Raw genomic sequence first — 20122 nt, 5'->3', positions numbered from 1 at the left:
AAACTAGATTCGGCGTATCCATTTCTTTCTATTGCAAATATGTTTCTTTATTGGGTGTTGCTCCCTCCACCTCCCCAAGTGAGTCTTGTACATTTCCATTATTTTAATTTATTTTAAAATTATTCTACATCTTACCACTATTTTTTTTTATTCCAAAAATACACTACACCTCTCCACTATCCTTAATAATATTTCTCTTTCTCTTTCTACATTAATGAAGCATTTACATGGTTCAGATTTGAATTTGTGATATATTACAAAATATAAAATTCAGAGGAAACTTCAATATTAGTAGTTCTACTATTTTCATTTTATAAAATTAAAAGTTAGATATAAATACAAAATAATAATCATAATAATATTAATAGTAAATAATGATATATTATTATTATTATATACTAACTTTATAATGACGAAAGAACTAAATAAATTTCAAATCTTTAATATATAATTTTTTATATATTTTAAGTATTTAATAATATTTTTATATTATTTATCTAATAAATCAAATATTTTATTCAAGTTATTTGAGTCAAACATGTCGGTGAGTTAAAACATAATATAATGTTAAAAATTATAGATATTATATGCAAAAAAAAACGCATATATATAAATATTTTTCTAGAAATTTAGAACAAAATTTTACTATTTATCAAGTAATTTGAAAATAAAAAAATATTCAACAACGAAAATAAGATTGAATCAAACTTATTTGAGAAAATATATCACAAATTCAAATTTGAGTCATGTAAATGCCCCATTAATGAGCCACGTAAATGCTTCATTAATGCAGAGAGAGAGAAATTGTTAAGGATAGTGGGAAGGTGTATGGTATTTTTTGAATAAAAAAAATAGTGGAGAGGTGTAGAATATTTTTAAAATAAATAAAAATAGTGGGAAGGTGCAGGACCCACTTGGGGAGGTGGAGGGAGCAACACCCTTCTTTCTATTGCAAATATGTAATTGAAAAACAACCCATTTAGTAGTATGTTTAAGGTTTAATATTTATTTTGATCTCTCAATTTGTTAGGTTTGTTCAAAGTAGTTTTATCTTTTGTTCAGATGTTTATGTTTATAGTTATCTCATATGTTGTAAAAACGGTTTAAATTTGTCCTTTTTACTTTCGGCGTTAGAAACACTAATGTTAATAAGGTTAAAAATTAAAGTTAAATTTAAGCCGAGAAGGGATAGGGTTTTGAGTTTCCTATGCTTCTCACAATGAAAAACTAAGTTGTCTCGAGGTATAAAAGACAGACATGGTGGGGTGAGAGTGTGCTTTGGATTTTTGCATATTAAGGATTTTCTTATTTGGGATTTATGGTTTTTCTGATTTGGGATTTTAGGGTTTTCTGATATAGGGTTTTTTGGTTTAGGATTTTATGGTGGCGTTGTGGCTCGATTGTTGTTCGCGAGTAAAGGATGATCGTGATTAGGGTTTCGCGTTCTCAATTTGTGATTTTGTGGTGGTTTCTTACAAGTTGAATCGTGACCATGAAGGTTTAAACTAAGGTTTCCTTCGTTCTTGCATATTATGAGGAGAAGGGAACTTGTGATGATTGTTCTGGAACGATGTTACTGGTGGTTGTGATTTGGATATGATTTGTTGTTTCAGATTTGTAGTTGCACATCGTGGTGTTGACATGGTGATGGCCTAAAGGAGATGGTGGTTGATGCATTGGTGGTGGTGGCCCTAAACTGCACTAATTCAAACTCCAATCAGCACTCTCTTTAGAAGACATATAAAGCAGTCAAATGCGTTAATGGATAATAAATGTGATCATTAACTGCACTGTTTACAATATTATTTATAGATTTTTTTTATCAGTATGAGTTTGGTCTATATAACTAATTATCTAGATTAATTTTTAGCTTAATCACGATTTTAAGTTAGTCAACACTTAATCACAACATGTATTTGACCAAACTGCCATGGGAGACCGTGAGGACCAAGTAATCAAAATGCATTTAACATAAATGATACATTAGCTTCTCAAGATCAATGTGTCTGTGCTCGAACCTTATGTATGCCGTCGTGGTGTAATATTTGCTGCTGTGGTGTCAACTTCTAATGTCGCGTACTGCAAAAAATTTAGTATTTCTATGGTTATCTGGCCCATGGATATATGAAACAACTTTTCCCAATATCAAATCTTTTTACTAGGTATTTTTAGTACTTCTTCGGTGAAATCAATGGAATAGATATTTGGTAGGCTACTAATAGTATCCAGCACTCACGAGAAGAAAATTGAACTTCTCGGGAAGCAGTGATCTTCAGACCCTTATTAATGCAGATGACTGAGTACCAAACCAAAAACAAGTTTAGTTATATAACTCATTCAACTCTTGCATATAACATTTGTTTTGGCAAAGTTACTTATGTATTTCTCTTCACGTCAACTATCTTATCCTACACATTTTTTTTTATTATTTATCTTTATTGGATAGAAAGATTTTGCTACCATCAATAGTGATTTGCAACAATTTCGTCATGCTGGATGGAAAGTAGAACTTGAGCATGTTTCATATGCACTGCGAAAACTAGGATTGTGATCTTCAGGCTAAAAACATCAGAATAGTATCATATAGCTTATTAAAAAGGCCATGCTTGACTAGAATTTCAATTCATTCTACCGTCAGTTTTGTTTGAGACAGGCCTTTGGACTCTCCAATTCGTAGATTTGATTCAAAAAATTGTATTATATCAAATGGAAAGGACCTAAAAATAAAACCACCCAATCTGTCAGATTTAACATAGAAAAAAGCCACCAGTTATCCCATGTACTTTACAATCAAAAGCTCAATTCAAGCTGCATTTGATTTAACAGAAAGAAAACCCTTTCACCTCCGACCGACTGAGGGATCATATGGACTTGACCAAAGACCACCACTAACACCAGAACTATTGACAGCTGCTACTCCATTGCTATCACCAATTGGTACCACACCCTCTGCTCCTTGGCCAGAAGCCATCTGACTCTGAGTTCTCCCATAAGCATCAACAAATGGACCACTGCTTTGTCCAGGGGTGGAAACCCTAAACAGATCAGGTGCTGTTTACACAGTAAGAATCCATTAGAAACATATATGTACAAAATATCACATGAACAGACTACAACACAATGAAGCAAGAAAGTTACCAAGTACTCTTTTCTCGGCATTCAAAATCTCAGCTCGTAACATTTCTACTTCTCTTGCCATTGCTATTAGATTCTTCTCTTTTGCTTTCATGTAATCCACTAGCTCTATGTTTTTCTTCTTTTCATATTCAAAGGTGCCACTGTCACCCAACCGCATAAGAGGAATTAATAGATAAGTTACAAGATAAAGAGAAACAAACTGCAAAAATGATACCAAGATGTGCAGGAATGCCAAATATTTATGAATTTAGGTATAAAATAGCACCCATGAATAGCAAATCCTGACTTAAAGCTTGATTTGATAAATGTTTAATACACTTCAGTAGATACTCACTATTAGGGAATCCATCATACAATTTTTTAACTAATTTTCATTCCGTTGTATGACAGTCTCACCTTAAATATAACAATATCAATAGGAGACTCTTCTATAATGTCACTCCCAATACCCACTTCAAACAACATCTCATATCTTGAAAGCAATCAGATACTATGAAGTTTATGCCTTGCTTGACTTGAGAAACATTCTCTATTTTTGTTTCTTGTAATCATAAGTATTTACAAGTGTCATCCTATTTTCAAATATTTGCACAGAAACAGTGAAAACAAGAAACATTATGTAAATAAACTGCCATTTTTGTAACTATATTGTGAAAACAAATAAAAACAGATACAGAAGATATTTTCTCAAACTAAACAGACTATCATAGTGAAATGAAAGGAATAATTCTTGTCAGCAGCATTTGGGTTCTCGCGGGAGTAAAACCCAAGATAAATAAATTTCTATATGATTTTTCTTCTTTTATTTTTATTTTGATAGTGGCTGTACAAAATATGCAACTTCGGATTATAATATGTTAGTGTATGTCATTCTTAACGTTATATCATTAGCAATAAAAGCCTTTTGCATGAGGAGTATTGGCTACACAGATCAAGGTTATCAATGGTAATGGAGGAAGGCCAAACTATGGCTATGCCACAGTGGCCCTCACTTCTCAAATTACCCAAGGCAAAGGAGCTGAAAAATGCCACTTCATTGCGATATCCAAAGCAATAATGGTTATTTAACAACATTGGCTCATAAAAATATTAGTTTCCAGAAGGGAAATCTAGACCCTGCTATAACAATTAACAAAATTAACTACATACCCTGAAGAATTTAGTATCAGTTCTGATTTATATGAAGGTAGAAATAGCCACACAGTGGAATTCAATACTTACCGTAACCTCTGATGCTCCTGCACTAATCCATCCAGTTCAGCCTGCAAATCTGAAATACTCTTAACATCACTATTAACCTTCTTCAGTTCCTGACTTGCTCGTTGAATTTGGGCACTCAATTCCTGCCTGGAAGCAGCAAAAGTCTGTGCCTCAACATAGGCCTGTTGTAGATCCTTCTTCACACTATCACCAGCTCTAATATCAACCTCCCCTTTCGCAATTTTGTCAAGTAGAATTCTGATCTGAATGTCACTTTCTGTCTGGAGGCTTCTAATGTGTGACTTTAACTTCTGCACATCCTGTGCAGCTGCGACAAGAGCCTCTCTTAAGGCCACATGTCCACTTGACAGACTATGGTTATCCCTTAAAAGCTGCTCTATTTCTGCTTCCTGAACAGCAAGTTTATTCTCCAACACCTGAGGATGAGGCAGGGACTCCATAGAAAGATGAGAAGCAGCAGAACCTAAACCAGAAAGTTGACCACGTCGCATCATCCCAGGAACTTGCACAGAGCGTCCCTCAAATGTTGGTGGAGCCTTGCCTCTTGCAGCCATTCATCAGATTATGAACTTAATAAATCCAATGCAAATCAATACCCAACTATCCCAAGGGACCTGCAATGTAAATAGCACCTCACCCATTAAAAGGGACACTAAAAGAATATCTATGGCATTGAACAAAATCTCAAACCTAAAATATGAGTTCCTACAACCCTCCGAAGATGGTTTAATTAGTATATGGTCTCAAGGTTAGAGCAAGCATTGCAAAATATAAGGATTTTCTTCTCTGTGAAGCCACTAATTTTACAGTATATTCTTAGGTTTTCAAATGTTATACATCATATAACAAACATTTGGGATTAGGACTACATTCATTGAAAGAAACATTTCAGAACTCACTAATAGGTTGCTCAATTTCACATAAATAAAAAAATACTAATCAAAATGCCAAGATATTACAAAAATCATACCGGCAAGTGCCCATCAACCAAGAAACTAACAATCCATTGCAAAACTATAAAGGAGCGAAAGGTCGCCACCGAAGTTAATGATGCAAATTGAAAACTCCGTAATATTTAATTTAAACAAAAATTGAGACAATAGATGAAAGGAATAGAAAAAGATCGAAGGGAGGAAGAGAACATGGTTACCCTTATGGCTGCTGCACAAATCTCCTTTCCACTCTGCCGAACAAAGCCAGAAGCGGCAGAAATCCGCTTCAAGACTCCAATTTAGAAATTTTCATGAACACCTTAAAACATAATCCAACCAAACAAAAACTAAAATATGTAAGACCCGGGTTTCCTTCATTCTTGTCATCAATCATTAATTTAACATTTAATAAAATAACATTTTCCTTTTACTAGTGAAAACCAATGTTTTGGTCATAATACTTTTGATTTTACCTCACATCAAGTTATTTCTTTTTGTATTCTGTATGCTTTTGTCATTTCATTTAATATATTATTAATGCTTATTTACTTATGATTAAAATATAAGGTGAATTATTGTTAAGATAAGTCAATTTATTCTATAAAAAGGTTTTTCACATTCATTTTAATCTGTGATTGTTTATACAAATAAAGAATAATGTTATTAAAGATATTACATCCAAAATATATTATTATGTTTACTTGCAAAATAGTTCGATAAGTGTAAGATTAATTAAATATAAGATCGCAATAAAATATTAACATTTTTAAAATTAGAAAAAAAATTTATGATAATATAAATAAAATTCAATTTATAATAAATTGAACGTGGTTATTATATATATATATATATATATATATATATATATATATATAATGTTATATAATGACCTTATTATATAACAAAATACTATTTAATGACTTGAGCAACAAAACTTTTACTAGTGGACTTCTCCCTCGTGATATATCAGAGTTTACATCTATTTTAAAGATCAGGCTATATTAGTGTCGGTGGCAAGATTCTAATGATGTTTTGATTGTTCATTCTATTTAAAGAGGGTTTTCTATTGATTAGAGTGGAAAATCTACCTACAAAGACTCTTTGATGCTAAAGTCGGTAAGAGAGTCAATATCCATTATATAAGAGTAATCATCAAAGGATTAAGTGTGAAGTGATTATTCCTAGAAAATTACTTTTACATTTATAAGTTCAAGATGGGTTGTGTGCATAATAACAATAAAAGAAGAATAAGTAATAACTAACATGTTTACTAAAATCTAGTTATGATATATAAATATGATCTAAATATGTGTAACTTTTAATGATTGATAAAGAGTTTTAAATAATCTTATTAGATCGTACACTTAATATACCTTTAGATACATTATATTTATATATATATATATATATATATATATATATATATATATATATATATATATATAAAAGAATTTTAAATGACATTAGATTGTATACTTAAAATACCTTTAGCTACATTTAATATATCTTTAGGTACACCTTATTAGATCGTACGCTTAAGATTCTTTTAGATAGATTTAATATACCTTTATATACATATTATATTATATTATATAAAACGGATAATGATATTTAGACAACATTTTTTTTGACAACATTTAAACATTGATTACGTGTCAATATGTGATTGATCAAAAATTACTCCACAATCAATAATAATAATCATAAACATTAATGTGGAGTAATTTTTTATCAATCACATATTGACACGTAATCAATGTTCAAATGTTGTCAAAAGAGTGTTGTCTAAATATCATTATCCTTAACAAAATAATGGGTTTGAATTTATAAACTTGTAATACACATTTTTTGTTATTTTAATACCTTATTAAATTCAAAATGAAGTATTTAAATTATTTTTAATACATTATAACATTTATTTTTATGGGTCATTGATAATTCATCTTCATTCTTATTTTTCTAAAATTTATAACTTTTATTGGTAATGGGATTTTACAACAAAGTTACCGACAAAAACAAAAACTTAGTAAGGCGTACCGAAAATCAAATAAGAATTAAGAATCATTGTAAATTTAATAGTTGTAATTTGAATGAATAATTTTCATTGAAAGTTTAAAGTTTTTGTTGATAGACTTAATTGCTATTATAAAAAAAGTAATTTGAACTAAATTATAATTATTAAAAATATTCAAAAACTTAAGTTTTAATTAATAAAAAAATTTAAAGACCAGTTTACAATATTTATAAAACATACAAGGATCAATTTGTAATTTTAAGAAATTTTTTGACTCGTATACAATTATGAAAAACATTTATAGAGTTAAAAAAAATACTTAATTTTGTCTTTAAAAAATGTAAATAAAATTTTAAATTAATAAAAAAGTTAAACATGAATAATTATTAATATTAATTTTTGTATACTATAATAATAAAAGAATAAAGTGTTACATTATGTATATTAAAGTTTGATATTGAATATATAACTCAAAAAAAAACAAGAAAATTTGAATAAATATGTAGATAAATAAAAAAATTGAAAGAATTTTATTTCCATTTTAACACACAATAAACTCATAAAAAATATAATTATATATTCATAAGACGTGGAAGTTACACAATCTTCAAAACTATATATATATATATATATATGGATAATGATATTTAGACAACATTTTTTTGACAACATTTGAACATTGATTACGTGTCAATATGTGATTGGTCAAAAATTACTCCACATTAATGTTTATGATTATTATTATTGATTGTGAAGTAATTTTTGACCAATATTGACACGTAATCAATGTTCAAATGTTGTAAAAAAAAATGTTTTCTAAATATCATTATCCTTTTGTTAATTAATAACAATAGAAACAAGAGGTCAAATCCATTAATTTATCTCACAAATTTTCTGCACCTTTGATAAAAAAAGTGAGAAGATTTTTGTTACCCTTATGTCATGATAAATTTAATGTAAACAATAAGATGAAATATATTTATATTTTTTCTTTTTCCAGTGATAACATTTTAAATGTAATTATTAAGATTAAAGAAATATTTCTTTTAAATATTCTCTTTGCCTTTTAGTGTAAAACTTTGTATATAAATATAACAATATATCTAGTCTTTCACATTTTTTTCACAATTTTCCACAACAAAAGAACAAAGAAAAAAAAACGGTAAGCTATGTTTTTCTATTCTATAAAATATGATCTTTTGTTTTTTAAAGTTTGTTACGAAGCAACTTAAATAGCAGAATACATTATATTGAGCCTTTCATTTCAATCTTAGATAATCATTTGTTGTACCTCAATCTTTGCCTCTTTATTTTCACGCATTTTTTTTATAATTGTACAATTTATCTATTTTTATTCTGAATATGTACATACATAATTTGCAAATTCTAAGTTCAAAAATAAATTTATTGAAAACAAAAACCTAGGTTGAGGTCAAAAGATCACTCGTTTGAAGTTTTATAGAAAAAATTATGAATAAAAACAAACTTTATTGTTTTACTTGTGAAATACTTATGTGATAATTATATTTTTTTTCTTTGTTGATTGTTATTTTTTATTTGGGTTAAATATGTTTTTGGTTTCTATACTTTGGGGGCGATTTTGGTTTTAGTCCCTCTTTTAAACTAATGTACAATTTAGTCCTTCAACTTTAAAAAACTCTGTTTTTAGTCATTTTTACCAAATTTTTTTAAATTTATTTGTTGTTTCAAACACGTTTTATTATAGCATTTGGATTGTTTATACTGTCTGACACATTTAACTGAAAAACGCGTTTGAAACAGCAAATAAAGTTAAAAAAATTTGGTAAAAATGACTAACACCAGAGTTTTCTAAAGTTGAAGGACTAAATTGTACCTTAGTTTGAAAGAGAAACTAAAACCAAAATTGCCCCAAAGTTTACGGACTAAAAACATATTTAACCCTTTTTATTTTAATTTTCTATATTTATATTATGTTTTGGTCAACAACCTTGTATAATATTTCAAAGTCAGTCATGGATGAAAGACTTAAATATAGGGATGGCAAAAAAATCCGCGCATGCGGATATCCACGGATAAAGTCCCCGACGGATAGTTGATACCCACGAATATTTACTATCCGAAATCCGCGAATAGCGGGTATTTTAATATCTGCTTATAAACGGGTCGGGTGTGAGTATTATACTATCCGTACCCGTGGATATCCGCTACCCACAAAAATTAAAAATAAAAATTTAATTTTTATTTTATTAAGTTAAGTTTAATTAAAATTAACATTAATTTATATTTTACAAGGTTAAATTTAATTAAAATTGTAATATATGAAGTATACAGATCAGAATTAATTGTCATTTATGGACAATTAACAGGTATTAATAGGTCATTATTGGGTTTGATTGGCTACAAATATATTCCACCGTTTAATATGTCAGATTGTCTTATTCTTTACAAAACACATGGTATTAATTATTGATTATTGGGTTTGATTGCCTAAAAATATATTGCACTAATGGACTAATGGGCTTGTCTGCAACAGGTTCTATAAATGATGTCTAGGTACAATCTTTTTCTTCTATCATAATAAAAAGAGAACAAAGCAAAGAAACCCTCAGATCAATTCAACTGAAACAAAAATTAAATTTTAATTTATAAATTTAATTTTTATTATATTTTATATATTTTTTTTTGTAATTTTATTTTAATAATTTATAAGAATATATATTTTTTAAAATATTTGTAGATATCCGCGGATATCCGCGGGTTTTAAAATATCCACAGATATTTTTTAAGCGGATATCCGTGCGGGTAGCGGGTCAGGTAGCGAGTGAATTTTTTTTTATCGAATCGAGTTACAGGTAGGCATAATCCGTGCCCGATCCAACATGTTGTCATCCCTACTTAAATATATAAACACTAGAATAGTTATCCGATACATATATAATTTAATATTATACATATATTTGGATGGAATGTATTTATTGTATTGTGATTTTGACTATGAAAAAAAAAAAGGTTAAAAATACAATTATTATACTACCAAAATTTTGCTAAAGTTTTTATATATTTCATTTTCAAGAATGTCTTGGTCTATTCTTAATTTGTCTCTTAATTATATCCTTAGTCTAGGGAGGTGAGGTATAATGACATATAAACACAATGATTTACAAGACTAAAAGTTATAATTGAAAGTTTGTAGATAATTTTTCTATTTAGTGTAATAATCTAAGATCACAATTCAATTATGACTTGACACTTTTATATAAGAATTAAATAATCAATATTTCTTTCAATAAGTTTGACGTACCCCAACCTAGTCATATTTTACATTTCAAAATCTAAAAAATATCTAATTTATATTTAATTCATATTTCATTCAAATAAATGGAATTGAACATAAAATTTAAAATTTTGAATTTGAATAAAAAAATAATAATTAAAATACATTAAAATGATATAAAATTAGATAGTTATACTGCAAATATGAATTGATAATATTTTTTCTTTATACAAGCATCTTGCATTTGTTTTTTCTAATTTTTAATTTAATTTATGTTTTGATTAAATATCTTAATATCTTATTATTAAACAAATTGTGAACTTGTGTTTTGGGTAAGAAAAAAAGTATTAAGAAATTAGGTTTTTTAGAGATAAAACTCAATTGAGTACTGAATTTGAAAACATGAAGAAAGATGATAACAACTTTTTTACTTACTTGCTTACTTGCTATTAATTAATAATTTTATTATTAAGTTGCCAATTTAAGAGAGAACTGTTTAAACTTTCAACTTTACTATTTTATTTTGGATGTTCTTTGTCATTCAAATTTAAAAAATTTATCATGTTTGAATTATGGTAATCTTATATAAGAATAAAAAATACATTTGAATAGATTCTTTTTAATAATTTATCAAACAAAATTGCAAAATAAAATGAAAAATAAATTTATTACATACAATATGATTATTTACATTAAAAAAATAGATACAAATTTTAATTTTGATTTAACTATTAACGAAATCAATAGTTTTAAAAAACAAAAAACAATTTATTATACATGTCATTTCTTATAATATAATTAAATTAAATTTCATATTCATTTTTATTATACTAATAAATAATAAAATACAAATTTTGAATTCTCCAAAATTAGTGTTGAAGCCTTTTCTTCTATGAATTATTTTACCCATGACAATGAATCAAATAAATACATCACACGCAAATAATAATTAACATTTGATTCAAGGATGCAATTACTAACACAAAAATATCTTTTAACATTTGTTATTTTAAGTTTTTTAGGTTTGTTAAATGTCTCACATCATAACAAGAGACATTAAATTGACGTATGTTGACGTTAATTCACGTTTGTTACATTTATAACAAACATTAAATGACGTCTAGTGTAAGAACAACATATATCAATTTATGGACCTTTTTTCTTAAAAAAAATGCACTCCCATGAAGATGAGACCATGTGTCGCTGTTAGGATCAGGAGAAAAACGTGCACAATAACGGTTTGAAAATCGTTGTTGCAGTTGTCCTAGAATGTGTCCAAGAACTACACCAAAAATTAATGAAAACAAATTTTAATCGGTGCAAATGAAAGATAATGGTTTCAAAAGTAATATAATTGGTGCAAAATGATTTTAAATAGTGCGAAGTGAAAGAAAACTTACCTAAATGTTAATGGCGAACGAGAGAAAGCAAAGGAAGAAGATGATGCGAGAGAGAAAACGCGTAACTGGCGAATGCGAACAAAGCAAAAATTCAAACAAAAACGTGAAAGAAAGTGAGGCTCGCATTCTAAGTTTTTGGGATTTAAAAGGGCATTCGATGTCGGATCCCTTCTAGATCCGACGACTAATTGCTAAAAAAATCCATTTTGGCGCTACTTTTGGGATGTTTTCGCAGCTTATTGACCTTTGCGGAAGGGGATCTGACATCTAATGTGTATTAGACGTCGGTCCCTTCTACCTTCCACGCCTAATGTCTGTAAAAATGACCTTTCAATTATGATTTTGCAGCTTCTGGCAGATTTGACATCTGATCTGGGGGCACCAATGTTTATTTTTGGACTTTTTTTATGTTTGATCTGGGGTCTGACGTTTAAAGAAAGATTTGACTTCTGATTTAGGGGTCCCGACATTTATGTAGTAAAAAAAATTAATATTGATTTTTAAAATGAGATATTTTTGGACCTTTTTAACTTTTTATGTTGGAGAGGTGATGTCTAAATTGTAAAAAAATAAATATTAGTTCTTAAAAATGAAATATTTTCATACCTTTTTAACTGTCTGATCTAATAGAACCGACGTCTAAAGAATGATTTGATGTCTAATCCTAAGAAATCAACTTCTTATAATGATATTCTATTTACAAAAATGTCACCGATTCTGTTTTACATTAAATATAGTGAAACATTATACACGTGACATTAAAAACCATTTCTACTATAGTGAATTAATTAGAAGTAAAATATTACAAGTAGAAATAAATAGAAGAGGTGGAGTAACAAAACAATTTCAAACTGAAATTAATTCACTTTTTATTTAAAACACATAGGAGGATGGTGTCGACAACCTTAGGTATACATGCATGCTTACCATATTGGTACAAACTACGTAGAGATCACACACTACTTATTTATTACACAAACTAAAAACACTTAGCACCATCTTCTTTCATTTCAGTAAACCACTAATTCCTTAATCACCACCTCCTTGCCCGTGACCCTCCCCATGGCCATAACCCTCACCATGACCGTAGCCTGAGCCGCCGCCACCGCCGCCACCTCCCCCACCGCCTCCGCCGCCACCACCTCCCCTTCCACCAGATCCTGATCCAGCCCGAGAGCCTGCATAAGAACCAGCTTCTGAGCCAGCTCCGGAGCCACCAGAGCCAGAACTGGAAGATGAAGATGCCGAACTTGAGGCAGAGCTAGAACTGGAACCGGAGCCAGAACCGGAGCCTGCTCCAGCTCCAGCTCCAGAGCCACTACCACCTCCTATTCCCAGGCCCAACCCTACTCCAAGTCCAACCCCCAACCCACCAAGGTCAAGACCCAAGTCCTTCCTTACCGCTCTGCTTTCTGATTCAATAGCTGACACAAAAAGTAGCAGTGCAAGCAGACAACACGACCGAGATACGGCCATTTTTGCGTAATGTAGTTTGCAAAAGTAACAAGGAAGAAAAGTAGGTGAAGAAACTATTATAGCAAGAAACTTTGCAGGTGATGGCAGTGATGTCTCTTGCTATATATATATTCTACCACACCATGGTGAAGAGACCTTGAAGGATTGTAGAGTATTTATATATAATTGGTGAGTAGTTACTACTAGTGGCGTAGTGGCAAGAGGTGGAACTTTGTAGAGTGGGTATGATAGTGTGAACAAGTGAATAGATTATTTTATCTTTGAGGCCAGAAAGTGGGAAAGATGGAGAAAAGCTTGTGGTTGACATAGCTTCATCACATGCTTGAGGACAGGTGCCAATGCAATAGCTTCCCATTATGGCCACTCTGGTAGTGGAGGATGAAAGGCTGTTTTGTTGTTGACTACGGTGTTTTGCCCATTAAAGGAATTTCATTTTATATTAACGATATTTTTCTGTATGTGGCCAGCTCATGGCCGGTTTGCATATGGATTTCCATAAACTCAAGAGGAGGAAGCACAAATCAATGTCCAAATTGGATTCATTCGTTATTGGTCATATGTTGTTTGTTATCCACATAGAAGCACAAAATAGTTCTTTCAATGCTGAAGGATAGTTGGGAGTAAAACATCACATTTTGTCACACACATATAAAGTGACAAAATAAAAATTATATAAATATATTTAAATTTTAAAAATAATGTGACAAAACTCTTATAAACTAAAATAAAACTTAATAATATAACTTACATAAAACATGACTAAAAAAAATAAAAAGATAATAAAATTTATAATAATTAATAAAAAAAATTACTAACTTGGTATACAAAGTGAAAACTATATAATGTGATAACTTCATCACGCGCTTCTTCAAATTTAGTAGATTATGACAAGATTGTCAAGATAAATACTTTACCAGCATTACTAGCTAGATTTGTATTATTATTTCAACGTTAAAATATAGTGGAAGGCTTATTAGTGAGTCATTGTTATCTTATCCTAAAAGCAAATAACACTATAGTCTGATTTGTCAATATGAACAAAGATACTACTGCAACTTCTTTGCTTCCTCTTGTCCTTGTATCCGCCATGGGAATGAAAGACTTCTAAGTATGACTACAAAGAGCACCCATCTTTTCTACTTTCTACCCTGAAAAAAGAGAAGACGCTTACTGTGTATTTCACATGTTATACCTGTAATTACAGTAAACAATTTATCAATTCAATAGTCTTAATTATGTTTCATTGCAAAATATTTTGACATCATTATAATTCGGTTTTCCAATCGAAATATGTCCATAAAAAGATAAAAAAGAAGGAATTTTGACTTTAGTTCCTAACCGAGAAGCTTATATTTCTAGAATAAGTTTTTGTTGTCTTAACAACTAAAGCTAAAAACAATTAGAAAAAGATTGCAGCAATGCAAAACATTTTTTGGAAGCAAAGAAACGTGTACTACGATAATATCACCTGAATGCAAAACCTGAACACGAATAACAACACAAAATGTGTGTTAGGAAAAACAAAACAAGTCTTAATAAAACCAAAAAAAAAAAAAACGAGGAAAGAGAGAATGAATGAGTGAGCCAACGGTAGAAATGGAGCAAGACGAGGAAGAATGCAAGTGACGAAAATGACACCTCATGAACGCAACAGTGACAGAGAAATGAAACAACATTCACCTTCGCAATATTAACGAAGAAATAGTATTGATGTTTGCATCTCCTTTTGTAGAGTTAAACAAAAGTGTTCTTAGCAACGCAATAAAAGAAATGTCTTCAGTGGGGTTCTAAATATGTGAAAACTTAACCCTAGCAAATGTTTCTATGTTTTAAAAGGCTTTGAATTTTTTTAAAAATAAAACATATTAGTAGATTTGGAAAGCATTTTTTACTATTTATCTCTTTTAAAATACTTTCTTTTATCTCCATCATGAATAAAATATTTCAATTTTTTTTTTTTGAAAATTTGCAAATATATGTACAAATTCAATTCATTATAGCAATGACATGGGTTTGAGACAAACGAAAAGCTTCAATAAAAGATTCTGAACGGGGACAGAATTTTATGTAGTTATGATAAAGGTTATTGGTTGCTTTTCTAGATTGTTCTCCTCGTATGTTTTATATCTCCAACATGTTTTAGTGGTTTTGCAATTAGGAAAACATATCCTTAACAGTTTTATCTTTAGAAATTGAATTCCGTGCCAATCATACATTGTGCTTAAGTGAGTGGGATTTGCTGCTGTTAATGGCCTCATTGATAAAAAAATATTCTCCAATTAAACTGCATATTTGTCTTTCTGCTATGGCTTTCCACTTCCACAATTAGACTTATTATACATATATAAGATGATTACTTCATAGATAGGCGTAACATTATCAAGGATTTTTATTGTAAATTATACAGGTAACATCTTAAAAGAATTTAGAAGAAAAAAAATATTTATAATGATTTGATTGAATTGAAAAAATAAGTGAAGGATAGAAGTCCACTTGTACCAAAAATATAATAAAAACTGGTGCAAACATTCTCTGGGACAAAGGCTGCAAGTCACACCCCACTTCGTAATGTCCTACCACGCACGCTTCATGCTTTTGCACGTGCTTTGCCTACCTTTCTAGGTAAATCTATCAATTCTCAACTATAAATAGCATGCATCTCATCGTCTCTTCACAAAAAATTTATCAACCACTTAGATAGCTAACTCATCATCAACCCTAGTTTTTCATTACTTGTGAACTTTTATATTGATCCTTGGCAATGGCGTCTGCTATGACTGCGAGGGTTATGGCTCTTGTAGCTTTGCTTGTTGCAATCAATGCCATAGTGTGTGAAAGTAGAGTGGCAAGAAAGGACCTGGGGTTGGACCTTGGTGGGGTGGGAATCGGGGTGGGTGCTGGGGTTGGAATTGGCCTTGGTGGTGGCGGCTCTGGTGCAGGTGCAGGCTCGGGTTCTGGCTCCGGCTCTTCATCTTATTCAAGTTCTGGTTCTTCTTCTTCGTCATCGGGATCAGGCTCCGGAGCAGGTTCCGAAGCTGGTTCCTATGCAGGGTCCCATGCTGGCTCAGGGTCCTCCAGAGCTGGGTCAGAAGCAGGGTCTCGTGCTGGGTCAGGATCATACGGTGGTAACGGAAAGTAAAGCGATGCATGAGAGTGGTGAAAGGAAGATGTTAGTGTCATTGTTAGTTGGGTAGTATATTGTGAGTCAAAAAATAAGCTCATGTCTCCTTTGCATGTGTCCATCTTTTCTTTTTTGTTTTGTATATCTTCAATAAAGTAACTATGGCTAGTGCTTGTCCAATCATCATCACTGTCTGTTGACTAAGAAAAGAGAGATGGCTATGTGTGTAATCTTAATATTTTATTTTATAATAAATTAGTTTTTAGATTAATTAAATATAGATACACTTCGTTTTCATTTTTAAGAATCATTAAGCTCTCTTATAAAATGTCAATCTCAAATTTCAATTTTGTCTCATTTTCATTAATATATATTTAATAATTATTTTAACAAAATATAATATAATGAAAATTTTCCAAAATTCTCATGAATATTTTTTCTCATCTCGTCTGTAACGCCCCGGCAACTTATAGGGACTGTTGACTGTCCCCACAAATCACCACGAGACTTTCCAGTGTGCTTTGTCCTCACTCGCACACTTTCCGGGAAAACTCCCCGGAATGTCACCCATCTCAGAACTATTTCAGGCTAAACACGCTTAACCATGGAGTTCTTAAGGGTTACCGAAAAGTAAATGCATTTTGGTGATCCCTCTCATTCCGGTGTATGTTGGATTCGTCCACCCCTTCCACTCGAAGCCTGCCAGGAGCCGCTCCTTGTCCGAGTTTTATTTAAAACATTACCTGTCCATTTAATTAAAATACGAATGAATATATTTGATTTCACATCATAACAGAGAAATAATAATCCTTTCAATTTTAATTATATTTATTATTATTAAAACTTTTAGTGAAACTGTTAATTAAAAAGTTTACTTAGCCATATATATTAAGTTTTAATACATTTTCTAACGTACGTAAATTAATAACAGATTATTTTTATTTATTTATCCAGTATTTTAAGGATAGAGTTCTGAGGATTTTAATACAGAATATTTACTTAGGACATTATAAAGGTGAACGTATATAAATTAATACATTCTTTTTATTAATATCAAACTGCTTTACCGGAATTGCTTCTGCTATTTCCTTTCTAATTTAAAAAAAAAAAAAAAAAAAAAAAAAAAAAAAAAAAAAAACTTCTCATATATAAGATGGAATTGTAAAAATAGGTCCCTTCCCTCATGTGATAATTTTAAAATTCTGTTTTCACAAAACTCCTTCCTTCTTTATAAACTAAACTCTTCCAAAAAAAAACCTTCATTTCTCTTTCAAAATAAAAAAAACAATAAAAAAATAAAAATAGATTACAAACACTTCATTAATAAAATAATAATAATAAATAAGTTAAAATATGATTATAAATATCTCATTAATAGAATAATAATAATAAATAATAATTAAAAGTTAAAAATAAGATACTAAAATAAATAAATCACTAAATATAGATAAATGAAATATATAAAATGATAAATGTTTTTCTTTCCTAGTCTTTAGAATTTTTAATTGATTAATGATGAAAAAGATAAATATGAAAAGAAAAATTAGAACTTGTAATGAAGAGTTTAGATATAAAAGAAGTAGTGTCTTGAAGCGAAAATATGTAGATATTTATAAAGTGATAGGTAGAGAAATTAGATAATTAGGTAGAAAATTTAGTAAAATATTTAGATAGGAAAATATTAGTAAAATAATTAGATAGGAAAATAAAAAATAATGAGTGGAGTAATTAGGTAAAAACAATACAATAATATGATTGAAGTATGTTGGGTTTATCCAAAAAATTTAGAAGTTAAAGACCACAAAAACATAATGGGTGTTGCTCCCCACACCCCTACATAGTGCTTCCTGCACCTTCCCATTCCATTTTTATCCTTCTATAATATTTAATTTTGTGTGATTAAAAATTTTAACTTTATAATTTATATACTGGAACGGATTTCAGTATTCGTTATATTCTTAAATTACGTCAGGAACGGATATCGACATCCATTGGATATCATTTACATCCCTTCAAGCATAAAATTATAAAACTGTAACCACGAACCCAGAAAAGTTGTGGATCACGAAATCATATTCCCAACATAGAAGAAGAAGCTGAGAAGGAAAAAGTAGCAAAGTAGAGATTTTGATAACAAGGAAAAAAGCTGAAATTAAATCGTGAGAGAGAAGAAGAAATATGATTAAGAAAGAAGAGGAGTGAGTGGCGTCAAGAGTTATATTTGAATGAAAAAGAGAGTTTTAGTGAGATGGTTATCAATTAGGGGTTTGGAGAGAGGTTGGAGATGAAGAAGTAGTGATTAGGTTGGAGGTCACTGGTATGGAAGTATGAAAAAGAAGAATAAATAAAAATGAGAAGTAGAATGTTGGAATTTGGAAAGAGGAATGGTATGTGAGGAACCCAAAGGTTATGTGGGAGTAAAGCCGCAACAATAAAGAAGGGAATAAGGTTTTAAATTAAAATAAGTAAAAGTAAAAAATAAATATTTATATAAGATAAAAAGAAGGTTATTTTTATAATTAAAACAAAATATACAAAGTTGGGGAGTTGAAGGGAGCAAACGTGGGGGTGGAGGGAATAACACCCAAACATAATGGGTAAGTTAGCCCATTAGAAGAAGTAATAAAAATATAAAACTGGTAGATGGTGGATGGGGGTTTCAAAATAGTAACATTATGGGTGCAATAAGTAAAATAATAAAATAATAATAACAATTTATTATTTTTTTTGACAAAATGTTATATATAGGATAACATTAATTATGAGATATTAAAATTATAAACATTTCACTAAATAAATTAAATAAAAATATATAATAAATGAGGTTATGAAAACCTTATCATATAAAAAAATAATAAATAAATAAAAATGAGCGATGAAAATAGAAAGTGTTATACATTGCAAAATGATGATGAAAGAGTTTTGGTTGGAATGTCATGAGAATTTTTGGGTTCTGAAAATTCTAATTGGACTCTCGATGGTCTAAAAAGTCTAATTTAATTAAGTTTGTATTTGTGTAAAAGTCTAATTTAATTATGTTTAATTTGTTTCAATTAACGTAAATAAGAGGGGTCTTTCAGGAGATAATGTTATTTTTGCAGTTTGAAAAAAAAAAAAGAAAAATGTGTTGGTATACTTAATATTTTTGTAAATGTATTTTCCGCGTTAGTTGTTGAATGAATTTGAAATTTTGACAACAGTTATATGATATACGATTCTTCATTAGTTGGAATCGTCAATTGGGAAAGTTTGTGATTAAAAAATTGTCTAGCTATATTACTTTATTTTTTTTCTTTAAATTTAAAAACATTATTATTTTAAAAACGGTACGATTTTTATTGTTAAGAATAATATTTTTCTCATTATACATATGTAAAAATAATAATGTTTTTACATATTAAGAATATCTTTAAATTCTTTTATTACACATGCTTTTTATTTAACTCTTATATTTATATTTGATTTTAGTGAAATTTAATTTATCGGTTTATATTCAAAGGTTTTTACTTCTATAAGTGTTTTTTCTGAGTTAAAATTGTTTATATTATTTTTATGAATATTATT

General features: G+C 29.6%; 3 protein-coding genes across 3 annotated transcripts; 1 reads left to right on the top strand and 2 right to left on the bottom strand.

The window, feature by feature from the left end:
* Positions 1-2678: 2678 nt before the first annotated feature.
* Positions 2679-5663, bottom strand: LOC106766936 (protein FLX-like 4). The gene is made up of 4 exons (XM_014651731.2): positions 5510-5663; positions 4360-4973; positions 3139-3278; positions 2679-3051 (listed from the first exon to the last, which is right to left on the bottom strand). The coding sequence occupies exons 2-4, from the start codon at positions 4911-4913 to the stop codon at positions 2840-2842; spliced, it is 906 nt and encodes a 301-aa protein (XP_014507217.1). The 5' UTR covers positions 4914-4973; positions 5510-5663; the 3' UTR covers positions 2679-2839.
* Positions 5664-12794: 7131 nt separating this feature from the next.
* On the bottom strand, positions 12795-13587 carry LOC106767455 (glycine-rich protein DOT1). Its single transcript, XM_014652358.2, has one exon. The coding sequence runs from the start codon at positions 13435-13437 to the stop codon at positions 12991-12993; it is 447 nt and encodes a 148-aa protein (XP_014507844.1). The 5' UTR covers positions 13438-13587; the 3' UTR covers positions 12795-12990.
* A 2529-nt stretch (positions 13588-16116) lies between these two features.
* LOC106767651 (counting factor 45-1) lies at positions 16117-16741 on the top strand. The gene has a single exon (XM_014652583.2). It carries the CDS (start codon positions 16199-16201, stop codon positions 16574-16576), a length of 378 nt encoding a protein of 125 aa, XP_014508069.1. The 5' UTR covers positions 16117-16198; the 3' UTR covers positions 16577-16741.
* Positions 16742-20122: the final 3381 nt, after the last annotated feature.

This window comes from Vigna radiata, chromosome 7, assembly GCF_000741045.1.
Source record: "Vigna radiata var. radiata cultivar VC1973A chromosome 7, Vradiata_ver6, whole genome shotgun sequence".
NCBI lineage: Eukaryota > Viridiplantae > Streptophyta > Magnoliopsida > Fabales > Fabaceae > Vigna > Vigna radiata.
This window is presented reverse-complemented; position numbering and strand designations above follow the sequence as displayed.